The sequence below is a fragment of the Protopterus annectens genome, chromosome 13.part0 (genome assembly GCF_019279795.1).
Source record: "Protopterus annectens isolate FY-2018-M chromosome 13.part0, PAN1.0, whole genome shotgun sequence".
Classification (NCBI taxonomy): domain Eukaryota; kingdom Metazoa; phylum Chordata; order Ceratodontiformes; family Protopteridae; genus Protopterus; species Protopterus annectens.
The window spans coordinates 131,174,027-131,201,577 of record NC_056747.1 but is presented as its reverse complement, the minus strand read 5'-3'; the positions used below and the strand labels follow the sequence as shown (position 1 = coordinate 131,201,577).

The 27,551-nt window shown below is 38.5% G+C and overlaps 1 protein-coding gene across 1 annotated transcript in view; it reads left to right on the top strand.

Moving 5' to 3' along the window:
- Positions 1-27,551, top strand: part of LPL (lipoprotein lipase) — a 163,027-nt gene that overhangs the window by 20,093 nt on the left and 115,383 nt on the right. Inside the window, exons 2-3 of the mRNA XM_044090718.1 lie at positions 15,747-15,922; positions 23,581-23,760. Coding sequence (XP_043946653.1) covers positions 15,747-15,922; positions 23,581-23,760 — 356 coding nt within the window. The remainder of the gene's footprint in view (positions 1-15,746; positions 15,923-23,580; positions 23,761-27,551) is intronic.

Genomic DNA, 27,551 nt, shown 5'->3' with positions numbered 1-27,551 from the left:
CTCATCCACTTTCCATAATTGCTAGCCATACCTCCTTGTGGGACCACTTTGCTCTTATCCTCCTTTAGACGTTTCCTCCAATTCCAGGCCGTAGCCTTGAATGCTGTATTCCTGACTCATTCCCATAGCTTGTTCGCCCCCTTAATGTGCTTTCAGTCCCCTAACTTATCTTTGATACTGTCTCAGGTCATAATAATCGAATTACTTTAAGTGCCCTCATCACTGTCTTAGTATTTAGATAATTACCTTTTACATTTTTAATTTTATTAATTTGTCTGTTGTTTTCTGTTAAGTCAATGCTACATACTTTTTCTCCTCAACATGAGTTAAAGTGAACATGTCTTCTTCTAAAATCCAAAGTATTTATACAAAATATGGGGAAAAATGACCTACTCCAAATTATGTCTTTACTGATAGCCCAAATGTAGAGAGTTTCACCTCTGAGCTGCACTTTATCTTTTCCACAAATGACCTTCCCTTCGTTCTGTAACTCCGGTGGCTTGTCCTCTGGGCTACATCCAATTAATGGCTCAGCAGGTTTCCTCTTTTGCTGTTTGTTTGGGAAACAGATTCCTTGCTGGTGTTTTCATCCCCACTGAATCAATGAAGGCCATCTCTAGAGACCATTTGTTACTGTCATCATCATGTTGGTGACATTCCTGTACATTAAGGCACAACAGGCTATTTTTGCTCTGCCGAACTTTATTCTTAAAACTATTGTCTCCTGGCTTCTCTTTCTTCATTTGGTCTGCTCATCACTCGGTAAGTGCGGCTGGTGTGACAAATGACCTTAACCTACATTGCTTTCAGAAACTTGCATTTGGTTGAAAAGCACTTGCTTCTATTGAAAATACTGAATTACAGAAACATAGCAAGACTTTTACTGAACGCATACTTCAATTAAATGCAAATGAAAGATACTGCAATGTTTCACAACCCAATAGGTACAAATACAGTGGTGTCTCATAGCTTTCTTGTTTCCCAGTTCATGGGATATAATACAAGTTCACATATTTCCTACAATATACAATAACAAGCAACATTTTAATGGCTGCACAGCATCATGTCAATAACGTACATTTTCATTTAATCTTGGCACATTCAGATTAATCATAAAATCTTTTATTTCATTTAACAGCTTCCAGAACACTCTACTTCTGTAACCCTGAACAAAAGCATAATTGCCCCTCTCAACAAAACCACTTTCCCCATTCAGTTATCATACATGTTGAAGAATAAAGGAATGTACTTCATGTCACAGCCAATTTTTCCCCAGCCTGTATAAATGATATTTTTGGTCTCCAGTAAAACCAGCCTAGTAAGATCAACCTGATAAAAAAGCTAATAAATACATTTTAGCAGGACCAATAATATTATTTACCTTTTGGTTGGGTATCTGTTTGCATGCCTGTTCTTTTGGGTTTGGGAATGTAATAAGTCAGTCAGGTGGCTGGTTACCACTACCTATTCTGAAGGAAGTTAATGACTGATGTTAGTTGTAAGGGGAAGCTTATTCCCTAATTCTGGTCAATTCCCTCAAATGTTATCCACCACATTTTCTACTGCTGATTTTTATTTATTTACTTTCTGTTGTGCTGTGCATCGGATCATCGGCCCCCTCCCAGCCAATTGGCGTGTGCCTTTCCCATCACCGAGATGATAATCATGTGAGAGGGACAATAATTTAAAAAGTCATCAGGGTGGTTAGAGGATTTTTCTACTCATTTGCAGTGCTATCCCTCTGTGTACTCACTGAAGTGCTGGGGATAAGTAGTGTCCAATGAGTTAACAGTGTAGGGTGTCCCCTCACTTCTACAAGTGGCATTCCTTTTAAGCAGCTCTACCCCACCCCTCATAGCACAAGTGGTGGTTTTCCAAGTCTCCACCAGTGAAGTAGCACTAACCCTGTGCACACATGAATGTGTGCAACCCTCCCCATCATCCCACTAGAAGAGAGCTGGACTAATCACTTCACTCCTCTTCCTTCCTTACTGGCTTTTCCAGTGCTTGGATTGCTAATCAAACCTCATTTGCAGTCAGAACTCCATTCCCCTGTGACACAGACAGGTTATTTTAATATTAGGTTCCATGATCCGATTTTAGTTCCACCAGGAATTCATTCTATGAGTAGAATTTTAAATTGACTCATATCATACTTTGCCTTGTAGATCATGAAAAGGTCTCCTCTAAGCAACCTAGAGGAAATGTAATATAATGACAGCTCCTGAAGCCATTTGGAATAATTCAAGTTTTCTGATCTTTCTAGAAAGGAATCATACCTTTTCAAGCTGTTGTGGTGACTTGTTTGAAGGCTGTAAGGTACAACATTGTTTTCAATACTGGGATGGATCAGTGGGCCATAAAGTGGTACAGCGATCTTGAGTGACTAAACATGTCATTTAGATTGTATGGACTACACAATATACCTTTCTGACTTTCATATATACATACTGATGAATGTTTAAATTGCCTGCAATGTCCCTAGGCCTTTAATGGTGGTGTTGTTTATCACTTAACCATTTATTTCTTTGATATGATCTCCGTTTCACATCTAATACAAATGGGCCCCCTGTAAGATATTGTGGATAAGTTTCATTATGACTGTGTCCAGAGAGTACTGGTCAAGTTGATGGGTTTAAAATTATGGCAGCCTATTCTGATCCACACCTTGTGAATTGTTACCACCAAGGCCAGTCTGTCCACATAGCAACATTTCATCAATGCTTTTTGCCTCTCACGCATGATTACTTCATATCACCATCTTCTGCCCCCATTTGTCTGCTGTGTGACTCCAATCAAGCCAATTAACCACAAAGTGCTTTGCAGGTCACCACTGAAAAAGGATACTTGTGTCCAGTGGTTTATCTGTTTAACAATTAAAAAAATAAAATAATCTACTCTTGGTCAGCTGGGTATTGGGGGCAGTCAGTCATTCAAGCATTGCCCTTTTTCACTTCACCTTGTACTGCCCTTTTGACAGTTTATAACCCCCCCAGCTGGGGCCATTTACATTTAGATATGTGTCCTAATGGTTCTTAGGCATGGAATTGCTTGGTAGCAGCACCTCAGCATTCTAAACTGGGTCTTTCATTGGCGAGGGATGGGAGATTCTTTAGGTCCTAATCTGACCCTTACCTACTGTGCCTTCAACCCAACTCATGCCTGCTCACACACGTCTGCCCCCACCGCTGGAAGCCGACGTGCACTTTCATCACCTGTTATGCCTTTTACTTGCACATATATGCTCTCACACATCTGCCATACCTGTGGCAGCTGATGTGTGCACTCACATCACTTACTATGCCTTCCCCTGACACACACATGCTCTCACACATCTGCCATACCCTGGGCAGCAGATCTGTGCACTGAGATCACTTATGTCTTCCCCAGACACACACATGTTCTCACACATCTGCCATACCCCGGGCAGCTGATCTGTGCACTCACATCACTTATTACGCCTTCCCCTGACACACACATGCTCTCACACATCTGCCATACCCCGGGCAGCTGATCTGTGCACTCACATCACTTATTATGCCTTCCCCTGACACACACATGCCCTCACACATCTGAAGTACCACTGGCAGGTGATGTGTGCACTCACATGCTCTCACACATCTGCCATACTCCGGGGAGCTGATGTGTGCACTCACATCACTTATTATGCCTTCCCCTGACACACACATGTTTTCACACATCTGCCATACCTCGAGCAGCTGATGTGTGCACTCACGTCACTTATTATGCCTTCCCCTGACACACACATGCTCACACACATCTGTCGTACCCCTGACAGCTGATGTGTGCACTCCCATCACTTAGTATGCCTTCCCTGACATGTGATCTTGCATGTTTGCCCTACAAAAGCTACTGTGAGCATCTTATTAGAAACAAGCACACATCCTGGGTACATCCTGCTGCACACTAAAGCCTGTTCTTCCTGCAGATGTTGGCTTAAGTAGCAGATTGGACTGATTTCCCGTCAAGATGATTGAGATGATGTCTGCTGTTTACTCCCCCCAAAAGAATCCTCCAATACCCTGCCTGTACTTGACCCTGGGTCATTTGGATCATAGTCAGGGCTTCATCCCATTATGTGATGGAGCTGGCAGGTGTCTAATGAGACTGATAGGGGGTTTAGTTTTTCCTTGATCCTATAGAAGAAATTGCCAGGTGTACTTACTGCACCCATGGAACTTTACTTTTTAATCGTATTTGTGGTAGCAGTTGTACGTTTGCTAAATAAATATGTCTCATTGTTTCTGTAGCACTCTGGCAAATTTCTTAGTGTGAAGTTTTCACAAAATTATTCTGCAAGTACATCTGCTATTCCTTGTGTCTGGAGTTTTAGCTCATTTTTTTTTACTGATGACATCTTACATTCATATTTTTTTTTCCAGTTTCTGATGCAATTACTGAATATCATAGCACTTCAGCCTGTGAGATGAAGCAGAGTTCTTTGCTAGATTTGGAAGATTTATTAAGAAAAGTGAGCAGCTTGTATCTTTAAACTTGTTTTATGAGGAGGGTAAATTGCAAAAGGATCTACACAGTGTACAGGGCTGGAGGAAGGAGGTGTTCCTAAACACTGACAAGAGTAAAGTTTGTACCATGAAACATTTTGTAAACAGGCAAAGAATAAAAACTATTGATACCTTATAAGAATTTTGGGTGTTACAATAGGTACATAATAATGAAAGCAGTGCAATGTAAATGTCTAACAGGGAATATTAGGATGCATTTATTGGTCTCCACACCATACGGAGAGTGTTTTTACCACATTATACCTATAGCACTTTGTGCATTTATAGTCACTGTCAATCAGGAAACACGGGAGGAGACTGGAGGGAAGTCAGAATCAAATAACTGAATATGAAGGTGGACAGAAGAAACTTATAGTTTGGCTTTGAACTTTGTAATATTGATGAGAAGAGTCATTTAATATTGTTAATATTAGATTACCAAAGCTGTCGGGATGAACGACCAAGGAGAAGTGCAGGTCTTCTATGAGACACAGTCCTGAGACATAAAATAATTCCTGAGACATAAAATGCCATCAAGCAAGACCTGGGAATGAGAAGAGGCTATGTGAAAACTTCACACTAAGCAAAGAAATTTGTCAGAGTGCTACAGAAAAAAATGATACCTTTTTTTTTTTTTTTTAAATTAAGTAAGATAATAATTTTTTTTATAAAAAAAAAGGACCTGAGAATTACAGGCCATTTAATCTGAAAACTCCTCCAGCTACAGTGATGGCAGAGACGGCTCAAAGGTGATTCAGAGGAAAACTGATTGGTGATTCCCAGATTTCATCCATGCATGTTGGATTGGACATCCACAAGAGTATAAATGCAAATCGTTGATGTCTACGGTTTTGCCAGTCAAACCTGATCCACTTTTGTCATGGTCACAGTGGAGTTTGACAGTTGTAATTTTGTAGATATGAACTGTTTGGATTTAGCAAAGCCCGCACTTCTGATCTCTCAGCATAGGCTAAAAGAATAGCTAAGTATACAAGAGGTGTAATAGCACATGAGGTAGGTATAGATCTGGTTTGGGGCGCAGTGAAAAGGTGACGGGAAGGATGGGGAGTATCAGCAGGGAGGCACAGTAGTCTGCTGTACGCCATAGTCTTCAATGTACGTGACGCCGATTTCACCCAGACTCTGAAGGGCAAAGGAAAAGATTTTTGTGGATGGCACTAAGAGCCATGCGATGGTTACTTTGGGTAACCATTTCTTTGCAAAAAGGCATCAATATTAGAGAAACATTAACAAATAAGTGGTTTTAGAGTTTGGTAAAAAGTTTAAAGTGACATTATGTACCAAAGTAATAAATGGCTAGTGGACCTGGAAGTAATGTAAGAGGAGGCCCAGCATATGAAGGCCATTACTGTGCCAGGAGCAAATTGCATATCTCAATGTGAAGGTGTAGAGGCCAAGATCAACAAGGTGCTAGGCTGTACTGCCCCAGGAGTGGCTCCTCAGAATTATAAGTTCTCACCCAATCCACCGATATTGCCACTAATTCACTAATAGAGTCGAGGGTCCAGCACCATCATCTGTGCTGCAAGCTATTTGCTAATGCTTTTGCGGAGATCTTATGAAACATGGAGGGGGGGGGGCAGTGATTATGACAGTAAGCTTCACTACTAGGGAACGTACTGCAGAAATAAACCTAACTTGATATGGGCTCAGGATTGTAAAGATGGAGGTGCTGGTGAGGCGCAAGGTGGTCTCTAGGCTGTGCTTCCAAAGGTGGTGGGGGGGGGTTGAAGACTCAGTGGAGATTTGACTTGGATTAAACTGAGGGAATGTGTGACTATGAAAGGGTTAGGTACACTGTACTGCTAGCCAGGGAGCATCATTGTGACTCCTAATATTGGCAAAGTAATGTATTTCTGTATTTGTATGCATAATAAAAGATGCAAAAAATACACAGAGATTGAGTTTTAGATGCAAATGAATTCTAATGAAACAATGTTTTGTATCCTGTAGTTTTGCTTGTTATGAACTGCCAGAAAACAATATATAATTTCTGTTTCTGTATACTTGTTTGCTGCCATTTATTACATTTGCACCATTATTGTCTGACAGGACTGTAGTCTTCATGCTGTAAACAAGGATGCCTTTGTGTTTCTTATAGCCCTTGGTTTGCATGCAGTTGCTGCTATTTTATTTTATTTTCACACTGTGTACTTGTTTGGAATCATGTTTCAGCTTTGAATGACCTTACGTCATGTTAGTTGTTAAATATTACTTCATCCCTTCACACTGTTAGGAAATGATCTGTAAAAAAAAAGATCTGTAAAATACTGGTGTCATTGACCTAATGTACTCTTCGCAAATTGATCATGTAGTTTTTTTCTATTTTCCTTTATTCTTGCCTTATCTAACACATTCTTTGGACATCAAAAATAAATACATCTGCAAATGAGAGGCTAAAATGAAATTTTGGCTCCTGGCTAAAGATTTAATTTGCATCTCATTTTGAGCTAATTGTAGCTCGTGATACATGATTTTCTCAATGGCAGATTATAATGACTGCCTTTAGTCTCTCTTATGGCTGAGTTCCTAGAATGCAGTCTATAATACCTAGAATGCAGTCTATAATGAAAGGCATTCATTTTGCATGACTTGTTAGCCCTCTCTGAGGATATGAATCATGGAATGTCACAACATAAGTGCTTACTTTCTTACACATCAAGTAGATGTAATGAAGAGCTTTTCATTGTCAACCAAACTAAGACATAGTAAATTATAGAAATGATTGTTCTGCTTTATAATAATATGCCAAAACTGAAACTATGAACAGTCAAGAAAAAACTTTCAGTAGCCATTATGGGTCTATATTAGAAGCTCGAAGGTGTACTTACCCGAATACGTAAACACCGACACATCTTCATCGAACCACGAAAACATTGATCGTCCTGATGCACGAAATCTGAAACGTTGAATCGTCATGGTTGGCCCTTCTGTGGTATAGCTCTGTAAGGTAAGTGTGCGATAGTTACGGATCTTAGGGTTAGGGTGTGGGTTAAGGTAAGTGCATAGATGGTAATGTATGTGAGATTTAGTGTAGGGCTAGAAGTAAGGTTTTGTTAAGTGTATGTGTGTGGATTATTTAGTTTCTTTGGGTATAGCTTCTTAAGGTAAGTGTGCGATAGTTACGGACCTTAGGGTTAGGGTGCGGGTTAAGGTAAGTGCATATATGGTGGTATATGCAAGATTTAGTGTAGCGTTAGAAGTAGGGTTTAGTTTAGGGTTAGAAGTAGGGTTTTGGTTAGTGTATGTATGTGGTTTATTTAGTTTGTTTGGGTAGGTATTATGTAGCGGGCGGTGGGGTGGGACAACTATGACAGTTTGAGTTTTTGAATTTCGCGGTTTAGGGTGCTCGGTGTATTCACGGAATATGCGTCAGTGTTTTAGTATTCGGTGACTAGGGCTTTCACGCTTTTAATATAGACCCGCCATTTTATGTGGTGGGCTTTGTCACACAACCTCTTTGCCCTCAGCATCTCCAACATTAGTTAACCACAAGTCACCGCAACTCAGATGCAAGAACATTTACCTCCAGATTTCATTTTTACAATTTTGTCTCACAGTTTCAAAAGTTGAGTGAAAAGCACAAACCCCATGTCCACACATTTTATTATGTTGTAAAAAGAAGATTCTTTATAGGCAACCCTTTCTCAGCTGTTTACATATGCTACTTTTCCAGGTAATAAGAGAAGATTTTAAACTCCATCTCACATCTTTTCTTTCTTTAAAGTTCCTTTTGCTCCCTAGTCTAATAACTGTATCCTTCCATAATTGACCTCCACTGTGCTATCCCTGTACTCTCCTGGAATCCTGGAAAGTCAGATTTCTATAGAGTTCACAACAGCCAGTGAGAAGGGCTTATGGGCCATATACTTGGAAGCCAAAGTGGTGGTCATGGAGATCTCTTAGCAGCAGAGGGAAAGCTATTTTGTTCTGCTTTATCCCATAAAGAAAGAGACAGCCAACTCACATATACAAGTATAGATAAATTGTATAGCAAAGCATTAACTAAATAATTTCCACTTATAGCCACTATGCTGCTTTAAGTGCTTGTAATAATTAGGGTGGCAATGAAAGTGCACCAGCCTTTGTGCCAGATATGACTTTTCCGACCTAAATGTATTTTAATTACAGTCTACCAGTGCAGTATTTACTAGTGCTGTTTGTCATTACATTTCTTTATTTGTGCTAAATATGTTAGTGCAGTTTCATTTTGAAAAATATTGAACACTGAATGTGTTCACCTTTCTCGTAACAGGAGACCTATCCTCTGTGTAACAGCAGGACTAAGGCAGGCAGACAGGCATTGAGGCCACTCAGCAGGTACATTTTCTTGGGCTATTCAGAACTCTTTGCTGTCCCATAATGCACCACAGTGACTTGTTTTTCCAGACCTTCATCAACATTGTTCAGCTTGGCTGATTTAAATGCTTTCAGGCTGTCAGTTGCTGTTTGAAAAAAAATGTCAAGGTTTTAAAGTATTCATAAGTGAGCTTACTTATTCTTTCTCTTTATCTTTCTTCACTCTTTTGATTTATCCTTTTTGGCATATTGATATTTTTTGTGGGATTCTCTTCTCAAAGTTACTTTTTCTTTTTTTAGGTATAGGGCACCTTGTCAATTTTGTACTTTCTAAAAACAGTTTCAAATGGTTATTATACATTTCTTCCTAATCTGGGAATTCTTTTTCTCCACTTTTTTGTCCCCGATTTTTAAAAGCTTTTTCCAATTTCTTCTATGCACCATTCTTTTTGAAAGTGTGTCTGTGGAACGAAAATTTCTGTGTAGGATTGACATGAGGTCTATGCCATCTGCCTAGATGAAGACCATAATATTGCGAAGTGACCAATTTGCAGCTATTAAAAACATAGTTATCAGTTAAAGTTACATTTGTACAACAGGCCTTCAGGCAAAGATGGTTCAGAGTCATCAAACTCTTCGGGTCTACACCCTTCATCTTCCTCAGTCTCGATACTTCTTCAGACTTGACTACTTACAAGATAGTTAGCTCCCCACCTGCTAAAAACAAGCACTCGGGTACCCTAGACTCCACCATTCATCTTTCTACTGTGTAGGTATTGAAGTTAGGACAAAAATATAGAGGGATCCTTTTAAAATGTAGATGTTAAGGTGGTCAAGCTTGTGTCTTCACCACTGTTTTAGGCTTTCAAGTGTCACATTATTGTTTTGTCTGACATTGGACCCAACAGGAAGTCTTGCTAATTTTTTGCTAAGAACCTTTGATGATAACAGCTACCCCTGCCCTTGCCTTGCCTGATATTGATTATTTAAATAGTGGGTTTATAGTGCAGCTTTAAAGGCTATTAGGGAGTCGAGTTGAGTAATATATGAAGGAAGGCTATTCCATAGTTTGGCAATATTGTAAGGAATAAAGTCATTGTCCTGCTCTTTTGATGGGATTAGCTACATTTAAAAGTGACTTTTCAGAAGACTGGAGGGTTCTAGTTGGGGTGTATGTGTTTGAGACAGACTGTAGTGCAGGACAGCTATCAGGTTTGAAAATTAACTTATGAGCAAGTGTTAACTGAGTATTATAGAGATAGTGGTGAAATTCAAGCTAGGACAGGTTTGAGATAGCTTTGCAGTGGTGTGAGCGGTTGGGCATGTTAGAGGTGAATTTTACCTGCACCTTGATATAGAAAACTGGTCCCAAGGATACTAGCCACAACCCACAGTATGCAAATGTCAGTGACAGAAACTGTATCAATGCCTATGACGTCAGTGTTAGCATCTGCTTCCAGGTGTATCAATGCCTGTGACTTCAGTGTTAGCGTCTGCTTCCAGGTGTATCAATGCGTGTGAATTCAGTGTTAGTGTCTGCTTCCAGGTGTGTCAATGCCTGTGACTTCAGTTTTAGCGTCTGCTTCTAGGTGTATCAATGCCTGTGACTTCAGTGTTAGTGTCTGCTTCCAGGTGTATCATTGCCTGTGACTTCAGTGTTAGCGTCTGCTTCCAGGTGTATCAATGCCTGTGACTTCAGTGTTAGTGTCTGCTTCCAGGGGCATCAATGCCTGTGACTTCAGTGTTAGCATCTGCTTCCAGGTGTATCAATGCCTGTGACTTTAGTGTTAGCATCTGCTTCCAGGTGTTGATGTTGTTGACACTGAGTCTCCACAGGACATTGATGGTGCAGATTTTTATTTTATTTTATTCTTTGTTGACCAGATAAGCAGGCTGGAATGGAGACCCTGTTTAGCCATGACATGAGCGCAGAAGCACAATTATGAATAGATTCAAGATCAAAAGGATATGTACAAAATCAAGAGCAACATAGATAAACAACAGCATAAACAATACAAAAAAATAACATGCATAGATATGAGTTAGCTACACACACACACACACACACTCACGACCTTGCACTGAATGTATAAATAAGCCAAATAAACAAAAGTTAAAATTTGGTTCCAAAGATATCACAGTGAATGTCACTATGCTAGACTGTCATGAATAGTAGCTTACATAACTGGTGAGCTGCATATTTCAATACGAACTGTTCAATATTTAATGTAGATGAAAAATTAATAAAGTCAGATGATGCTTTTAGTGTTTGTGGTTGAACACATTATGTCAGTGCTGTTGTTTACATTCTGCTGTTTGAAATCAGCATCAGTCTCATTGCGCTTGGCCTAGGGATTTTTCTGTGCCAACTGTCTGAGTGGTGAATCTGTTTCAATGCCACACATCAGCACTCCTCATTACGCTGGTTTCTCCATGTGCCATATTTAGTTCGACACTCCTCATTGCTCTGGTTTCTCCAGGTGCCGTATGTAGTTCGATACTGATATCTAGGTTTAGCACTGAATACCTCTGCCTGGGCCTTCCGTAATGTCACCTGTCATACAGCAGGACAGACAGACACAAGGCCTTTTGCAGTCCTCCAGCATGAGTCCACTTCCCAGATGTGCCTTTTCCTAGTCTTTGGACTCTTCGTCTGTGAAAGTCCTGAGGAGAGTAGCATGCAAGAGTAAGCACATGAATTCATCTACTCAGCTGCAAATAGCTGATCATGATGACAAGGCAAATACAGATTATCCAGCAGCCCCCAGAAAACTCCAAATTTAGGAAAATCCTGGAAATGATGTATCAGGAGGGGCATAGCCCAACCACTTTGTATAGTCTTCCATTTCTGAACATTTATTGGCTACTAATGCTGCTTGAAAAAGCCCTGGCATGTTGACTGCTGTATATGAAAGACTGACCATATCCTGTGACTACCTAGAGAATGGAATTTGTGGTCAGAGATGTGCAAGCCAGACACCCTAGTGTCTGCAATTGTCCTCAAGAAGACTCAGATTCCCCCTTCCCCTGTAGTTCATTTGCCAGACAGTGTGTGGAAGTGATTTGACATTACCTGTGAATTAGTTAGCTCATACAGTGGATATCCAAGATGCGAGCTCTGAAATGGAATGAGCCACAACACAATTCCTAGATGGATCCATTCATTAACTGTCTTTACAGTGATCAACCTCATGATATAGGCTACTGACAGCACCATCTAGGCTGTAGCTAGAACCAAAGGATCTGGCACTAACTTACTGTGTGCACGTGTACCTGGGTTGGGTTGACAGACAAGGACACTAAGATGGCATTTCTGTATTCTGTTTTTAAAAGTCCAAGTATTTTCAGACATGAAAAAAGTATGGAGAGTAAGAAGAACTCCCCAGAACTACTGCGGTCAATGTTACAGCACCCCCAAAGGGCCTTTTGAAGGATATGTTGGATGCCAGTGCGAAATATGTTTGTGGTGGGGTATGCAGCAAAAGAACCAGCAGCAGTCTTTGGGGGAGGGGAGGGGGAAGCAATGCCCAGTGAGAGGTTGCAGTCCCCAAGGAAAGTGACCTCAGCAAACTTCAGACAGCCATAGACCACCCACAGGTAGTCAACAGCAACAGTCTGGAGGCCTTGGGTGATCGTCCTATTCTGGAGACGGTTTGGGGACCATCTGGATCTCCACCTTCCTGTCTGGAAAGTAATCATCAAGGGCAGGTGTGTTAGTACAGCCGTAGCTAGAGGATGCAAAATTCACAAGTCCAAGCCCACAATCTGAACTCTTTGCCAGACATCCACCACCACAAAAACAATCACCGAGAACAGAAATCCACAGCTCAAAAATACCCTCCAATAGGGATGTGTAGAAAAGAAGGGAATGTGGATTTTACAAATCAGTTTTACTGGAAACACCAAGGACCTCAGGCCAATACTAGACCTCAGAGTCTTAAGCAATCTTTTTCCCTAAAGAAACTGTACACATGGTGACTGTTCGGTCAGATCTTCCTTGGCTGCTTATCTGAAGAAGACCGGACAAATCCTCCAGGATGCCTGCAGTGACATCAATATCTTGCAGGAATTTCGGAAGTTTCTTCACTGCTGGATGGGAGTCAGTTATTACCCATTCCAGGCTGTTCTGTTTGGAAGTATATTAGGACCCAGAGTGTTCATTAAATGCATTTTTCTGTGGCAGCCCACCAGAAGCTGGAATGAACCAAAGTGTTCCCATGCCTAATATACTGGCTGCTAACTCCATCAGGTATTTATGATCTGGTTACAGCATAGCAGTCTCTAATCATATTATTTCACACCTCATGAATTATAGTTAACTTTGTGAAATCACGGCTCATTCCTTTCAGCTGCTTGCATTAAACAGCTTGGAAATAATAGCATGTGTGGTGTGTCTCCACCTGACAGGTTACACTTTCTACAAGTAAAAGTATTTATACTTCTAACTTCCCCAAAAGTCTATGTTTTAAAGTACTGGGTGTTATGGCCGCCATGATTCACAGGGTTCTCAAAGCAAGATGCTACATTTGTGTGCTGCAGTAGTCTCAGAGTACAGATCTGATGTCCCACCTAGTCTGGATCTTCAAGACCTACAGGAAGCATCTACAGTGCTGGATGCATCTTCCCCTCTTTTAGTTACCCATTCCATTGGAAGTCACCAGTCATGTGACAGTCCTAGGATGCAGAGGGAATTACAGTGCACAGATGGCTCAAGATGTCTGTTTACGTGTAAAGTTGCTTTCAGAGATGTTCATTTTGGAAATGAGGGTAATTCTCTTGACCCTATAATCATTCTTGGACTACCCCCCAGGGATTGCCATCCAGTCAAATAAGATGGGAATGGTTGTGTCTGTCTGTGGCCTGGTCTATCAACAAACAAAGAGGAACACTTTATACTCCTTTCACCAAAATGTCACAGTCTGAGAATGGGCAGTATTCATCTGGTGGTAGCCAGCTTCATTTGGCGGGGGGGGTCCAATTTTTGTAGCAGACAGATCAGCCAAACTTCTGATGCATTGTAAGTTGCTCTGCAGTCCCTCAGTGGCTCAAACATTCCCATCATTGGTGTCCCTCAGCCCCTTAGTGGCTCAAACCTTTATCCAACATTGGGGCAAGCTTTGCTGTGACCTCTGCTTCCCTTTCCAACCATTTTCCTCATCCATGGGAGATGCACCATGGATGCTGTTGTTATCCAGAAATTGTCACCTTGACTCCTACACTTCCCCCTTTTTCTTTGAAGTTCAAACAGAAAGTCAAACAGCACAACTCCAGAGTTTATTTTCATAACTCCGTATCGGCAATGGCAAAATATGGTTCTCCCTTCTTTGCCTCACATCCAGGAAAACCCTGTTCTATTTCACCTGAGCAGGACACTCCTGACCCACTTGTCAGGCAAGTCACACCCAGACATACATTCCGCCAAGTTAACCACCTGGTTTTTCTTCCCTGAATAGGAGTTTACAAATTATCCTTCTCTGCAAGACAGTGACAATGTTCTGTTTGCAGAAACCATAATTCTAATGGGCCCTTTTTTGACTTTGAGACTTAGTTATTATTTTATCAAAATGCATTTAGGTGGAATACTGATTTTTATATTAATTATTTTGTTAACCAACTAAAAGTGCGCCATCTTTTCTTAAAGACACATTCTTACTGAGATCTCACATAAGGAACCTGGTAGCATGCTGGGATTTGTATTGAGGACTAGATAAGGTAGCCATGTCTCCACTGATGCCTACTGCATCTATGGACTTGACGTATTTTACTGATTTATCATTGTTTTTGGCAGGAGAGTTACAGGCCTTCTTTGTGGAATCTCCATACTTTTTTTCACTATGACAAGGTCAGTGTCTGGATTAACCCTTTCTGAATATATGAGCTTAATAACGTTCTCATATTTTCCCTTCAGTACTCCAGTCGTGTAGAGGATTTCTTCCACTGTGTGGATATGCATTGTCTGTTAAGAGTTTGTATTGAAAACAAAAAGCTGTCTGTAAAGACAACTAAGTTAATTATCTTTTTTCCCAATTTGAAAAAGAATCAAATGTGACTTTAGCCAGCTGGCTACTTGAGTTAATAAAATTTGGTTGCACTAAGTAGACTAAGCCACTTCCTTGTGTTCCAGAGTTTCATTCTTCTAGAACATTGGCCTCCTCTGTAGCCTTCTCTAGAAATGTAGTCATTGAAAATGTTTGTGCAGCAGCTACTTGGTCTTCTGTTTACATCCCTGAAAGGGACTGTAAGCCACCATGACATTCAAGTCCACATCCTTCCTTTGGAATCCCCATCATTTGGGTCATGTTCTTATATGAGAGTCCACACAGGTGGATTAGCTTGGGTCTCTTTCCTGTTACAGAGGATGGAGCTCCAGATACAAAACTTACATACTTACCGTAATGACAGATCTAGATGAGCAGATCTTTTTTGTGTACCGTACCTACTCATTTATCCATTCATTTGATGACCATGGCTTCAGCCTTAGTTTACTATTAGCCGTGCTTCATATGGCTTATTTCTAATTCAGAGAGGCAAGACACTGTAGTACATTGTGGGATAATAAGAGGGTGCAAGACAGCCTGGGAAAGCTTTTCTTGAGAGAGGTCATAATAACTGTGGATTTTAATCATTCTGCTACAGAGAATGGACCTGCTCTATCAAATCTGCCATTATGGTAAGTTCACACCTTTTGACTACATTTTATTACGTATGGTTTGCAGATGGCATTATAATATGCAGGACTGAAATAAACATCTAATCTGCTTGCCATGAAGGAAGAAGCAAATTATTACCTGTCTGTGTGTTAGTGTGCCATACATTTTGTAATTTATTTTACAAATAAAAAATGCATATGCTTTCTAACAGTGATGACTTTTTATTTAATAATTCCATTGCTATTTGTAGGTGAAGAAACAAAAAATGTTAAACGATTTAGTGAAATCCAGACGAAGTTTTCTGTGCGTACATTGGAAGAGCCAGAAGAGGATGTCTGTCACCTAGTTCCTGGCCAGGAAGATACAATTACACAGTGCAATTTCAATTCCAGCTCCAAAACGTTTGTGGTTATCCATGGATGGACAGTATGTACAAAAGCAGTGAAAGCTGTATCTTCTGTTATGAATACATATATAGAACAGTAATCAACTGTGAACAAATGTCTTAGTGTCATTTGAATGTGTGTGTGTCTGTCTGTCTTTGTGTGTTTGTGGGTATAGAGCACCTCACAGGGTTGAAAACTGAAAGAATGAAATCTTGAAATCTTGAAAACTAAAATCTAGAATTTGCCCTTGGCATAATGTACAGTACAAGATATTTCATGTACCACACTACAGACTCCACATGTTCCATATAATGTATTTGTTTTCTAACAGTAGACCCTAGATGAAGGGTGTGATAAAGCACATAGCTCATACTCTGCAGAAAATGTTTTGTCTATCTCTCTGTTCATCTCTTTATCTAGCTACTTATCCTTTGTTTGACCATGTTAGTTGTACTAGGCTTTTAGCCTCTTTTCAGGGGAGACTCAAGGTGGTATTTATATCAACTAGTGGACATTTGGCTAGGATATCAAGGAACTTGCCCTACTCTGCAGCTGTTGTGCCGAGGGAGCACTACTGACATGACACTCCCTGCTTCCGTTCTGGGCACAGTGGCAGCCCGGAGAAGCAGGGAGAAAAAGAAAAGAAAAAAACGGAATTATTTGTGAATTGTGAGTTGGATTTTGTAAAGAAAACTAATAAATCTTCTAATATAGAAGATAAAAGTGTTGTTTGCAAAGAGAATGTGGCCATGACTACATTGGAATCACTTATGAGCTAAGCAAAGGCAGATGAGCTTTTGCGAGAGGAAGATGCAGATTGCAATGAGGAAGAGAAGGCAGTTGAGCCTTTTCAAAAGCAACGTTCTGATATTCAGGAAAAAGCAGTCGTGCCTATGATCAATTTGGAAGACATTTTTTTTTCAGCAGAATCTCTTTAGTGAGGAAGAAGCATCACAAGAATGTGTTGTTGGGAGGGTTGGGAGATGAGTTACTTATGGATTTGGCAAACATGAGTGAACTGGGGAGTGGTAAAGATGTTTCCTGAGGACAATTAATGGACAGGACACAGAAGGAGGATGTTCTACAAGTACAAGAGTTTGCAGTGAAGAAAAAAATCTCATCCAGAGATGGTGAAGGTAGTAGCGGAAAAAGGGAAACAGGAGAAAAAAGAAATAAGTACAAGGAAAAAAACCCTTCTCAGTATGAACTGAGAGTAAATAAGACAGAGAATTGGACAGATATAAAGTATGGCATGAAGTAATTACACCTTTAGGAACTTAAGCCAATGAGGTAAGAACCTTTATACATATAAATAAAGAGAAATATTGTGACATTATTTTTGAGAATGGTCAAATGATGGTAACATTTCTAGGGGAATATGAGAAAAAAGAACTGTGTGCCTTGGAATTTATATATTTTCAAAACATTTTATAGAGACTAAGAAAAAATCGTATACAATTCAGAAATGAAGTAGAACAAAGAGACTTAAAAAAGACATTTATCAAAATTATGGAAAGATGCAGTAGATGTTTCAAATGTATATGGTAATTGATGTTTGTGTACTTGGGCTGAGAATTGTCATGTGGTTTTGAAAATTGAAAATGAAAATATTGTGCACAATCCAAGCATTATAAACGAAGAAGGAGACAAAGGTATGGTGAAATACTGGGGGAATCCTAAAACATGTTTTTTTATGTGGAAAAACTGATAAGTTGATAAAACATTTTCTTTTTTCATGATTATTAATCTGTGGAAAGATAGGATATGATATAAAGAACTGTGAGTTAAGATGTTATAAATGTAACAAAATGGGACATTTAGGGTTGGAATATGAAGCAATAGTAAGTAAGTAAGATAGACTCAGAGATAGCTAATCAGATAGAACGGAGTCAAGTAAATGAACATATTGAGATAGAAACAGAGATAGTAGCTACACAAATAGACCAGGAGCCGATAAATACCCTACAAAGAGAACAATAAATACAAAATAATAAAGAGTGAAGGACTTAATATAAAAAAGGAGGAGAAGAGAAAGGGTCAGGATTAAGTCACAGTAAAGATATAAACAAAACAGAAATTCTTTTGGCAAAAGGGGGGACAAGAGAGAAAAAGAAAAAAGGAGAAAGGATGAAAAATAATATCAACAAGACATTATTACTTGTAAAGTCTTAGCAATAAATGTTTATAGTTTAAAGAAATACTAAGAAGAATATCCATCCTTGGCTGGCACAAAAAGCAAAGTAGTGACATTATTATATTGGAAGATACTAGATTCCTAACGAAAGAAGAGAGGCTGCAAACTAAAGTATGGTGGCGAAAATGTCATTTGGAATTTAAGGAAAGAGACTTGTTTTGGGATAGCTATTCTATATACATATATGATACAAATATTAGATATTACATTTGTTATAATGGGTAGAATAATTCTTGGTGCAAGATGGAAAGATCATATTTTTAGAATTATTGCAATTTATGGATATGTGACAAAAATAGAGGGAAAGATATGTTTAAAATATAATTCAATAAATGGCTAAAAATATGAAAATGATTGTGGTAGGTGATTTTAACTGTAATCTAAGACAGCAGAAACATTAAGTTTATGATGTTAAAAAATATGGGCAACTGCGAATCTAGTAGAAGAGCACATGGACTTGTAGTAGAGGAGAACAAAAAACTGAAATAGACTATTTCTTAATTTCACCAGGATTATTAGTAGTAGATGAAAGTGCTTTGATGATGGGTTTTTCAGATAATTGGGAAATTTGGATTGTGTTAAAATGAAATACGGAGTATATGAGTAGAAAAGGGTATAAAACAATAATGAAGTTAAATGAGATGCCAAATGGAAAGTTGATATACTAAATTTATAGCAAGATCTAAAAATGAAATATTTTTTACATGGACTGATTAGAATGGTGGTTGTGCTTTAAACAGAAGTACAAAATGTGTTATAAATGATGGGAGAAGAAAAAAGAAAGGAAGAAAAATAAAATATAAGAAGTTAAGTAATGATACTTTTTATAGCTTAGAAAAAAAAACACATACTTTTTTTATCAAAGAACAAGGGTGTGTGTGTGTGTGTGTGTGTGTGTGTGTGTGTGTGTGTGTGTGTATATATATATATATATATATATATATATAAACTTAAATAAAATAAAAATAAAATATTTACTGTACAAGCAAAGATATGTAATTTATGGAAATTGTACCATATTTGAGTAAATTGAGAAAATAACAGTATTATGAGAAAAATGAAGGATCCATCAAGTATAATACACAATACACAAAATAAGATCATGGAAATAGTAGAAAAACATATAAAAGAGAATTTTAAAGAACAGAAAATACAAACTAACAATAAAATGGAAGGAGCTACTTTTTCAGAACAAGATAATAAATATTTGGTGGAATTAGAAAATATATTAAATGTTGTTAATTTAGAATATGCAGCAGGCTTAAATGGAATCGAGTATTGTATGCATAAAATATGACAATAACACACACCCACAAAAATGTTTTCTAGTGACATTAAATGAAAGAATTGTGTAGTGAAGTAATTACATTTTATGGAAAAAAGGGGATAAATATGAGATGCAAAATTGGGGACCTATAGTCCTAAATAATACAGACTATAAAATCTTTAAGACAATTTTAACAAAAAAGAATGGAAAATAAAATAAGTAAGGTTATACATTTTTATTTTTATTTTATTTTACATTTGTTGACCGGGCTGGCTTAACTGGGTATGTGTCCATTTTCAGTAGAGGCCCAGGGAGAAAAGCTCCACATAAGCAGCATTTTAGCAACTTCAGGTACAGATAAGTAAAATTGTGACACATTTAGGTACAGTACTATTTTAAGGTGAAGAATACAAAAGTTATATAGAAAAATGGTAATAATAATAGAAAAATGGAAATATGTATGGCATAAAAGTAAAAAGAGTGCAAGAATTGCTCTTAATAATTAGGGAATTAGTAGATGATGTTCTTTATAGAAAAGTTCAAGTAACAATTATGGCAGGCGATTTAAGCAAAGCCTTTGATTCATTTCAACACAATGTGTTATGGGAAATGTTCAAAACGTATAACATAAGTAACAAGATAAGAAAGGATTATATTACAGTTTATACGTTAAATATAGTTAAGACATTACTATATTGTTGGTTAAGTGAAGAAATAATGCTCAAGAAGAGTATAAGACAAGGATGTCCATTGAGTAGCATAATATTTGCATTAGTAATGAATGTGATCTCTACACATATTAATAAAGAAATGGAGAACATGAGTTATATATGTATTGAAGGGATAACTATGCTGATTATGTTATCATAATCAGATGATATTATTATTTTTACAAAAATAGTAAAGGAATGAGTGATAAGTTATTTGCAAGTGAAAAGTTTATTTATAAATAAAGAGGAAAGCTAGGGATTAGGCTTGGAAGGAATGATAGGGCATATTAAATAATATGACAAGCATCAAGATGCTTTATGAACACAGATATTAAGACTTGTGTATAAAATGGAATGGCTGTATCTCTTGAACTTTAAAAGAAAGAGACTTCTTCTTTCGGCTTTTCCCAGTTAGGGGTCAGCACAGCAGTTCACCTGTCCGCTCATGATTGGCAGTGGAGTTTTGAGTTGCCAGCCCAGAGCCCAACCTTCCACAGAAGGCACACACATGCATGCACTCATGCCTAGGGCCAATTTAGAGTGCCCAATCCAACTGCAGCATGTCTCTGGGATGTGAGAAGAAACCGGAGCACCGAGGGGAAACCCACGCAACCACAGGGAGGACATGCAGACTCCGCACAGAAGGCATCCCAGCCGAGGATCGAACTGGAGAACCTCTTGCTGTAAGGCAACAATGCTAACCGTTGCACCACCATGGCCACCCTTTAAAAGAAAGACACTATGATCTAATAATGAAATAAACAATTATCAAGACAAAATTTTACTTTGGAAAATAAAAATTAATGAGATTGAAAATTAGAGAACACAATAGTGTAATAGCATGGTGAATATGTGTTTTTGTATATATCCATGAAAAGAGCTGTATAAAGATAAAATTATAACAATACAAGCAAGAATGGGAAGATGTAAGGATATGCTATAGTGTCAGGATTTCTTATGGAAACTGACTACAAAAATTCCATGCAAAAAACAAACATGCCTCACAAAAATTAAAAGGATAGAACTTGTCTTTATTGTAAAGATTTTGGGACTAGTGAACATATTTTTTAGGACGTAAAAGAATTAAAGCTTTATGGAAAAAGATTGTGAATTTGAATTATTTAGAGGGGTTCATAAAGGGTGAATTAATTAAATATGGATATGATTGAATGTGGATATTATAAGAACATATGTAGAAACTATATAAAAAGAGTTGAGAAAAATGTTTTGTATAATATGGTTGATTTGAAACCGAAGAGTAAAGGAAATTATGTTTAATGAAAAATTAGATTTAGCTGCAATGTAAAAAAAATAAAATTTTAGTTATGGAACTTAGAGTGGGGTAACATAATGTAAAATGATTATTCATTTTTAATGGAGAAGAATTGGAGTTTTTTTGTAAAATTTTAAATAGTGTACATATTGTATATATTGTACATTATATACATGCAATATAAAATATGTTTTTTTTAAATAAAGGGGCTCTACTTTTTCTGATAAATGACATGGGAACTCTTACATCTACCTGAGCTATCACAAACTCAGCCAGATTGAACTTTAGCTTGATATAAATAATGTAAAACAAAATAAAACAGTTACCACAACTATTCAATGAGAAAATAGCATTATCAACAAACTAGACCTATATCTTACAATCTAAACTAACCAAAAAGCATAACGAAAATATAAGTGACAATCGCAATGTAAGCTCAGTATACTGCAAAAATGCATTGAAACAATGAACCTGTACTACAAAATTATTTAATAATTTTTACCTTTGATACTACTGTAGTAAGAAAAGTAGGGGAAAAAAAATCATAAAAAGACTCTTCATTCATAAAAACCTACATAAACTACTAAACTTGTGCAATTAATGTCCAATCATTGGGAAACATTGGGAATATATGTAGATATGCATATGTGTGTGTGTGTGTGTTTGTGTGTATATATGTTTTATATATATATATATATATATATATATAAGTGAAAGTCTGGTCTATGTAATACATGAAATCATGAAATATGTTGTAGTGACTCATTGCCTCACCACTCGTCATAAGCTAACCCGTTAAAGCTAATGTGCATGATAGTTCATGTACAGCAGAATGAGTGGATTAGGAACATTAAGTTGATAGTATTGATTTCTGGTAAAATCTGTTATCACAAATCTCCTTAAATAACAGCTTAGAAGAAAAGAGTTACAGGTATAGAATGAAGGGCTTCCTACACATCCCATCGATTTGTCTGCTCCTCTTGTGCTCCCGTTGCTTATGTGATTACAGCTAGGGTTGCAGACAGTCCAAGAAGAGGAATTATATGTGCCATTTGTGCCATTTAAATGCAGTTTGTCTGTATTATTCTGTAAACTGCATTTGTAGATAGCAACTATTGGACTGTCGCAGACCTATAACAAAGAAGGATGAAGCCTTTACTGCTCCCCAGACGATTGGTGTTCGACTAGTGGTACAGACACTGGTGGAGCAGCATGGGAGAGGATGGAAGCGAGTTGCTGATGTCATCTCGCCCATCCTGGGGGGAGTTAGGCAACCTAAAGGCTTGCTACAGTATGTAGTATATGGGCCTGGCTAACAGTGAGTTCCTCAGTTAGGACGCTGTTAACATGTGGAAGCACACATACACCTCCCAAGGGCAGCATTCACATAGCTGCCAGAGATTTCCAAAGGAATAGGATTTAGGGAACACTCCCCAATATGTAGCATAATGCTTCAGTGGCAGTCTTGATTTCATCACTGATCCAGGGCTACAGTTGTAGTTAGCCCAGGAAGACTTGGGTGTGTTAGGTAGACCCGGTAAACAGATGGTCAGCTGCAAGCAAAGAAAAAAAAAATTGGTGGAGTCTTGCAAGGTCATGAGTGCTGGTAAATGCAAATAACCTCCCAGGAAGTGACAATACGTGTGTTTACACCTCCTTAATATTATAATTTATTAGTTATTATTAGACTTTAAAAAGAATAGAGATTAGTTTGAAAAGCAGGCATTTTATCTTAAGGTTCAAAGGGCCTTTCATTAATCGACAGCAGTACAATTAAAGTAGTTGTGGCAATTCTCTGAAAGTGGTGCAGTTGTTTAAAATACTGATTGGTAATTTCCGGCTCCCTCATTATAGTAGTTAATTGATATTAATGCTTTAATTTCTTGATTATGGCTGCTTCTGTTGTAGTATTTTATTTTGTTGCATGCTAAGCTGCAGAAATGTTTTAAGAGTAAACTAAAGTTTGATTATAGCTGTGTTATGCGTAACATTTTCTCACTTCTGTTGCTTTTAGATGATTAATATGGACTTTCTGACTTGGTACAGCTATCTATTTTTTAAAAAAAATGTGGCGTTGAATCAGGCTTGGATCTGTACTGAAACTATATAAATTCTGCATGTGATTTTGTGACTTAAATGCATTAAATTTGCAGAGCTGTGTGTTATACAGTCATGTCCAAGAATGAGAATTTTTTTAGATAACTATTAACTGTTATAAGCTGCACCATCATAAGCTTGTGTATTTTTCCTGCAGGTGACAGGAATGTATGAAAGCTGGATTCCCAAGCTGGTTAGTGCGCTGTACGAGAGAGAGCCGGATTCAAATGTTATTGTCGTAGACTGGCTGTCCCGAGCACAGCAACACTATCCAACTTCCGCTATGTACACGCAGCTCGTGGGACAGGATGTGGCGATGTTCATCGACTGGATGGAGGTAAGCTGTCTTGTGTTCCATATAATCATTTTTGTCCTTATTCTGATGGGAACTGAAGTTCTGAGCTCACTTTGTATTGGTGCTGTGTCTGTTTGCTTCTGCTATAAATGTCATTAATTTAGGATATATTTATCAGAGTTTCAGAAGAGAACCCAGTGTCCTAGTTCATTTTTTGTTTGGCTAATATTATTTTCCTAATTCTAAAAGTTAAACTAAAGGGATTTAAGGACCCAAATCTGGTAAGCATGACTTCAACATTTAGGTTACTTACAGTAACTGTTCTAATGTTGCCTTCTCTGAGTCAAACAGTGCATTATTGCTAATATTTTTAGTTCAGGGTGGGGCAGCATGCTCCTTTGTTCTACCATATTGGGGGAGGGGTTGTACACCTCAGCCTGTCCCATATGATTATTTTCATGCTGAAGTTACAGAGACTTATAGAGAAAGAATTACTTGATTTGGCAGCAAGAAAGCAAGAATTCATCTATTCGCTTTAGATGACTCATACTTCATAATATAGCTAAAAGCTGTATTGAAATTCTCTTTCTTCTGTCTTAAAAGGCATGGAAGAGCACACACACACACACACACACACACACACACACACACTTGCGCATGTACGCACAGGCACACACAAACACGCACACACATGCACACGCACGCACACATGTGCGTGCGCATGTACACACAGGCGCACACACACACACACACGCGCACGCACGAAAGCACACACACGTGTGCACATGCATGCCCTTGCTAATTCCCTGTCTTAGAAATTATTACTGTTATTATTATTATTGCTTTTTTATTACTATCTTCGTTGTCGTCATCATCATCTTCATCATCACATGTGATATCATAAATTGATAGGAGATTGAGGAAGCAGACCAGGGACATAGAGAATGAAGGACTGGAGGACACTGGTAAATAATAAGGAGGATAGAGGGGAGCTCAAAATTCATAAGGAAAGCAATATAGAGACAAAAAGGGAATAAGAGAGTGAGGGCAAAATGAAAGCAATGGAGTACACAGACGGGAGATGCCAGACAAGGCAGGAGAAGAGAGGGACAAGCAGGTACAGGTACATATGCTGGATGCATGGTAGAGGAAAGAGGTAGGGACAAGGAGGAAATTAATGAAAGAAGGAGGGGTTAGTTATGCATGCACCTCCCAACAGCATCATTTGCGGAGATGCCAATGCTGCAGTGAAGAAATGGGAGATAGGGTACATTCCCCAGGCAGTGAGAAGTATATAAAGGCAGGGACTACCTTACTAGGGAGGTGCATAGGGGTAGCAATGTGGCTCTGATCTACCTGCAGTGCAGTAGTCTTTGACTCTGCTCCTCACTGCATGTTTCTTTTGAAACCAAGAGAGTCAAGAGCTGGTAGTAAGGTACTCAGGTGAGAAGAGAAGTAGATAGAGAGCATGGAGCAAACGTGATAGTGAGAGAGAGAAAGAGAAGTGGTAGCCTACAAAGCTTGTTCCTGGGCTTACACCAATATGTTTGTCCCAGACATCATGCAAGGCATGGAAGACATCATCTGCAAATAACATGATTTACCAGCCCCACCTACTTCTATTGTGGGTACTGGAGAGGTTTCAGTAATCTGTCCTGGGAAACCCGTGTGCATGTGTGTGTGTGTGTGTGTGTGTGTGTGTGTGTGTGTGTGTGTGTGTGTGTGTGTGTGCGTGTGTGTGTCATGGTGAACTCTGGGATATCAGAAACCTCCCCAGGACATGAGTAACCCAGAAGGACTGATGACTAATAGTGAGGAGAGGATTATTAAAAGTAAAATTTTGAACATCAATAATGAGTGAGAATAAGACATGGAAGTCCTAGGATATGTGTTTTTAAGAATGATATGGCAGGCAAGGATAGCAGACGTGTATCGGTATATCCCAGGGAAGGATCAGAGTGAAAGTTTATAGAAGAGGGAGAGATGGAACATGGAGAAAATGGAGGAAAGGAAGGGAAAAACACACCATCAGCGTCTCGGAAGGAAAGCTACCTGGATCAAAGAGTTAAGTTGCTATAGTGATACTCTCTACACAATACCTAGTGCATTTGCCAAAAATGACAAGTTGGTTAAGGACAGGATTAAAGGGTGGCAGGTAAGAAGAAAGTAGTTATGATGGTAGATGTCATCTGCCTGGGGTGGCTTAAAATAGTGCAGTACTTAAGCATGACCAAGATATTTGAACAGACAGTAATGGCTGGAACCATGAAGGAGACAGTTCTCAATTTATTCCTGTGCAGATGCAAGTTTTAGGAGTTTACTGGCAAGCCATGACCATGTAATGACATTGTTCATAGTGGCCTTGAAAGAGGTACCAGAATCTGGAATTCTAAAAGGGCACTACCATAAAAAGATAATGGAGTTAATAGGCAAGGGTCCCGGTTAGTGGGAGGACAACACATGAATGAAGGCGCTGTGGAATGTAATAAAGGGAGCTGTTTTTGGGTTACAGGACATAAGCCAATTGAAAGGCAAAATGAAGGATGAGATCAGCATGGTTTATTAGGAAGGTGAAATCTGCTGTTAAAGATAAGGCAAAGAAACACATAAATAGAGATCCATTGGGATGAAGGTTATGTGAGTATGCTGCCTTCAACAACCACATTGCATTAATTAACTAGGACTGTGAATAAACCCCTGACAACTTGTTGGTTAATCATTTGTGGTTGTCTGTTCCCTTGAAATAACTGAATTGATAAATTCATCCCCAACTGAATATATTAGAAAATTCTGAAATAAACTAAATAGTGAAGATACAAATGCAACATATTGTTAAGCCAGTAGCAAAGAGTATACAAAGCCTTCAAACTTAACCTTTACCATGTTGCACTAGGTTTGGTAAACTTCATTCTGAAGGAATTCTCCAAAACAATCAAAAGAAGTAAAGCTTCATAGGAGGTGAAAATTGGCATCTATATCTTGTAGTAATAGTAAAGCTTCCCACAATCCCATCTGAAAAATGAAGTGAAAGAAACAAGAACAAAATGGTATCAAAATGATTTCACCATAACAGAGCCAGCAAATGTAGCTAGCAACTAGCATAGGGTGGTGGAGCAAATTTCAGTCCACTAAAGGAAACATGGGTCTACCCAAAACTGCATCCAGAATGGTCACCTCTGCACTCAGTCAACTCAGAAATGCCATTTTCATTGGTCTAGATGAGATAGCAGGAAGCCCACGTTGCACATCCAGAGTAGCCTAGTGCATTCTCCTACACATATTCTCATCCCAGATATCTGGAAGCAGGCAATTCACAATGGAGGACCTTTCATAGTCTCTAATGACTGTAAACCAGTCAGCCTCTCAAACATATTACGTAAGGTGATAGGGGGAATCATCTTGCACATTATGTTTGGTGATAGGGGGAGTCATCATGCATATAATGTAAGGTGATGGGGGAGTCATCATGCATATTATGTTTGGTGATAGGGGGAATCGTCATACATAGTATGTATCTCAGAAACAAGATCAGGTACAGGGTAAGGTATCACCTCAAAAAGCAAGAAACAATCCAAAACAAAGGAGGTGAATACGCCACAACTATCGAAGCAAACCAGGTAGACAAACGTAGAAATAAAAACTCTTTATTCGAAAAGTAAGCGCTTTCACGTTACATAGAATGCTTCATCAGACTTTAACAGAACAAAGAAAACTCAAACCATTTAAATGTATGTGATGCACCAATAAAACACCTTTTTCATGTCACATGTGTTCCAAATAAAATTACATCATTTACTTTAAAAGGCACAAGAGAACAAAAATAATATATTAAA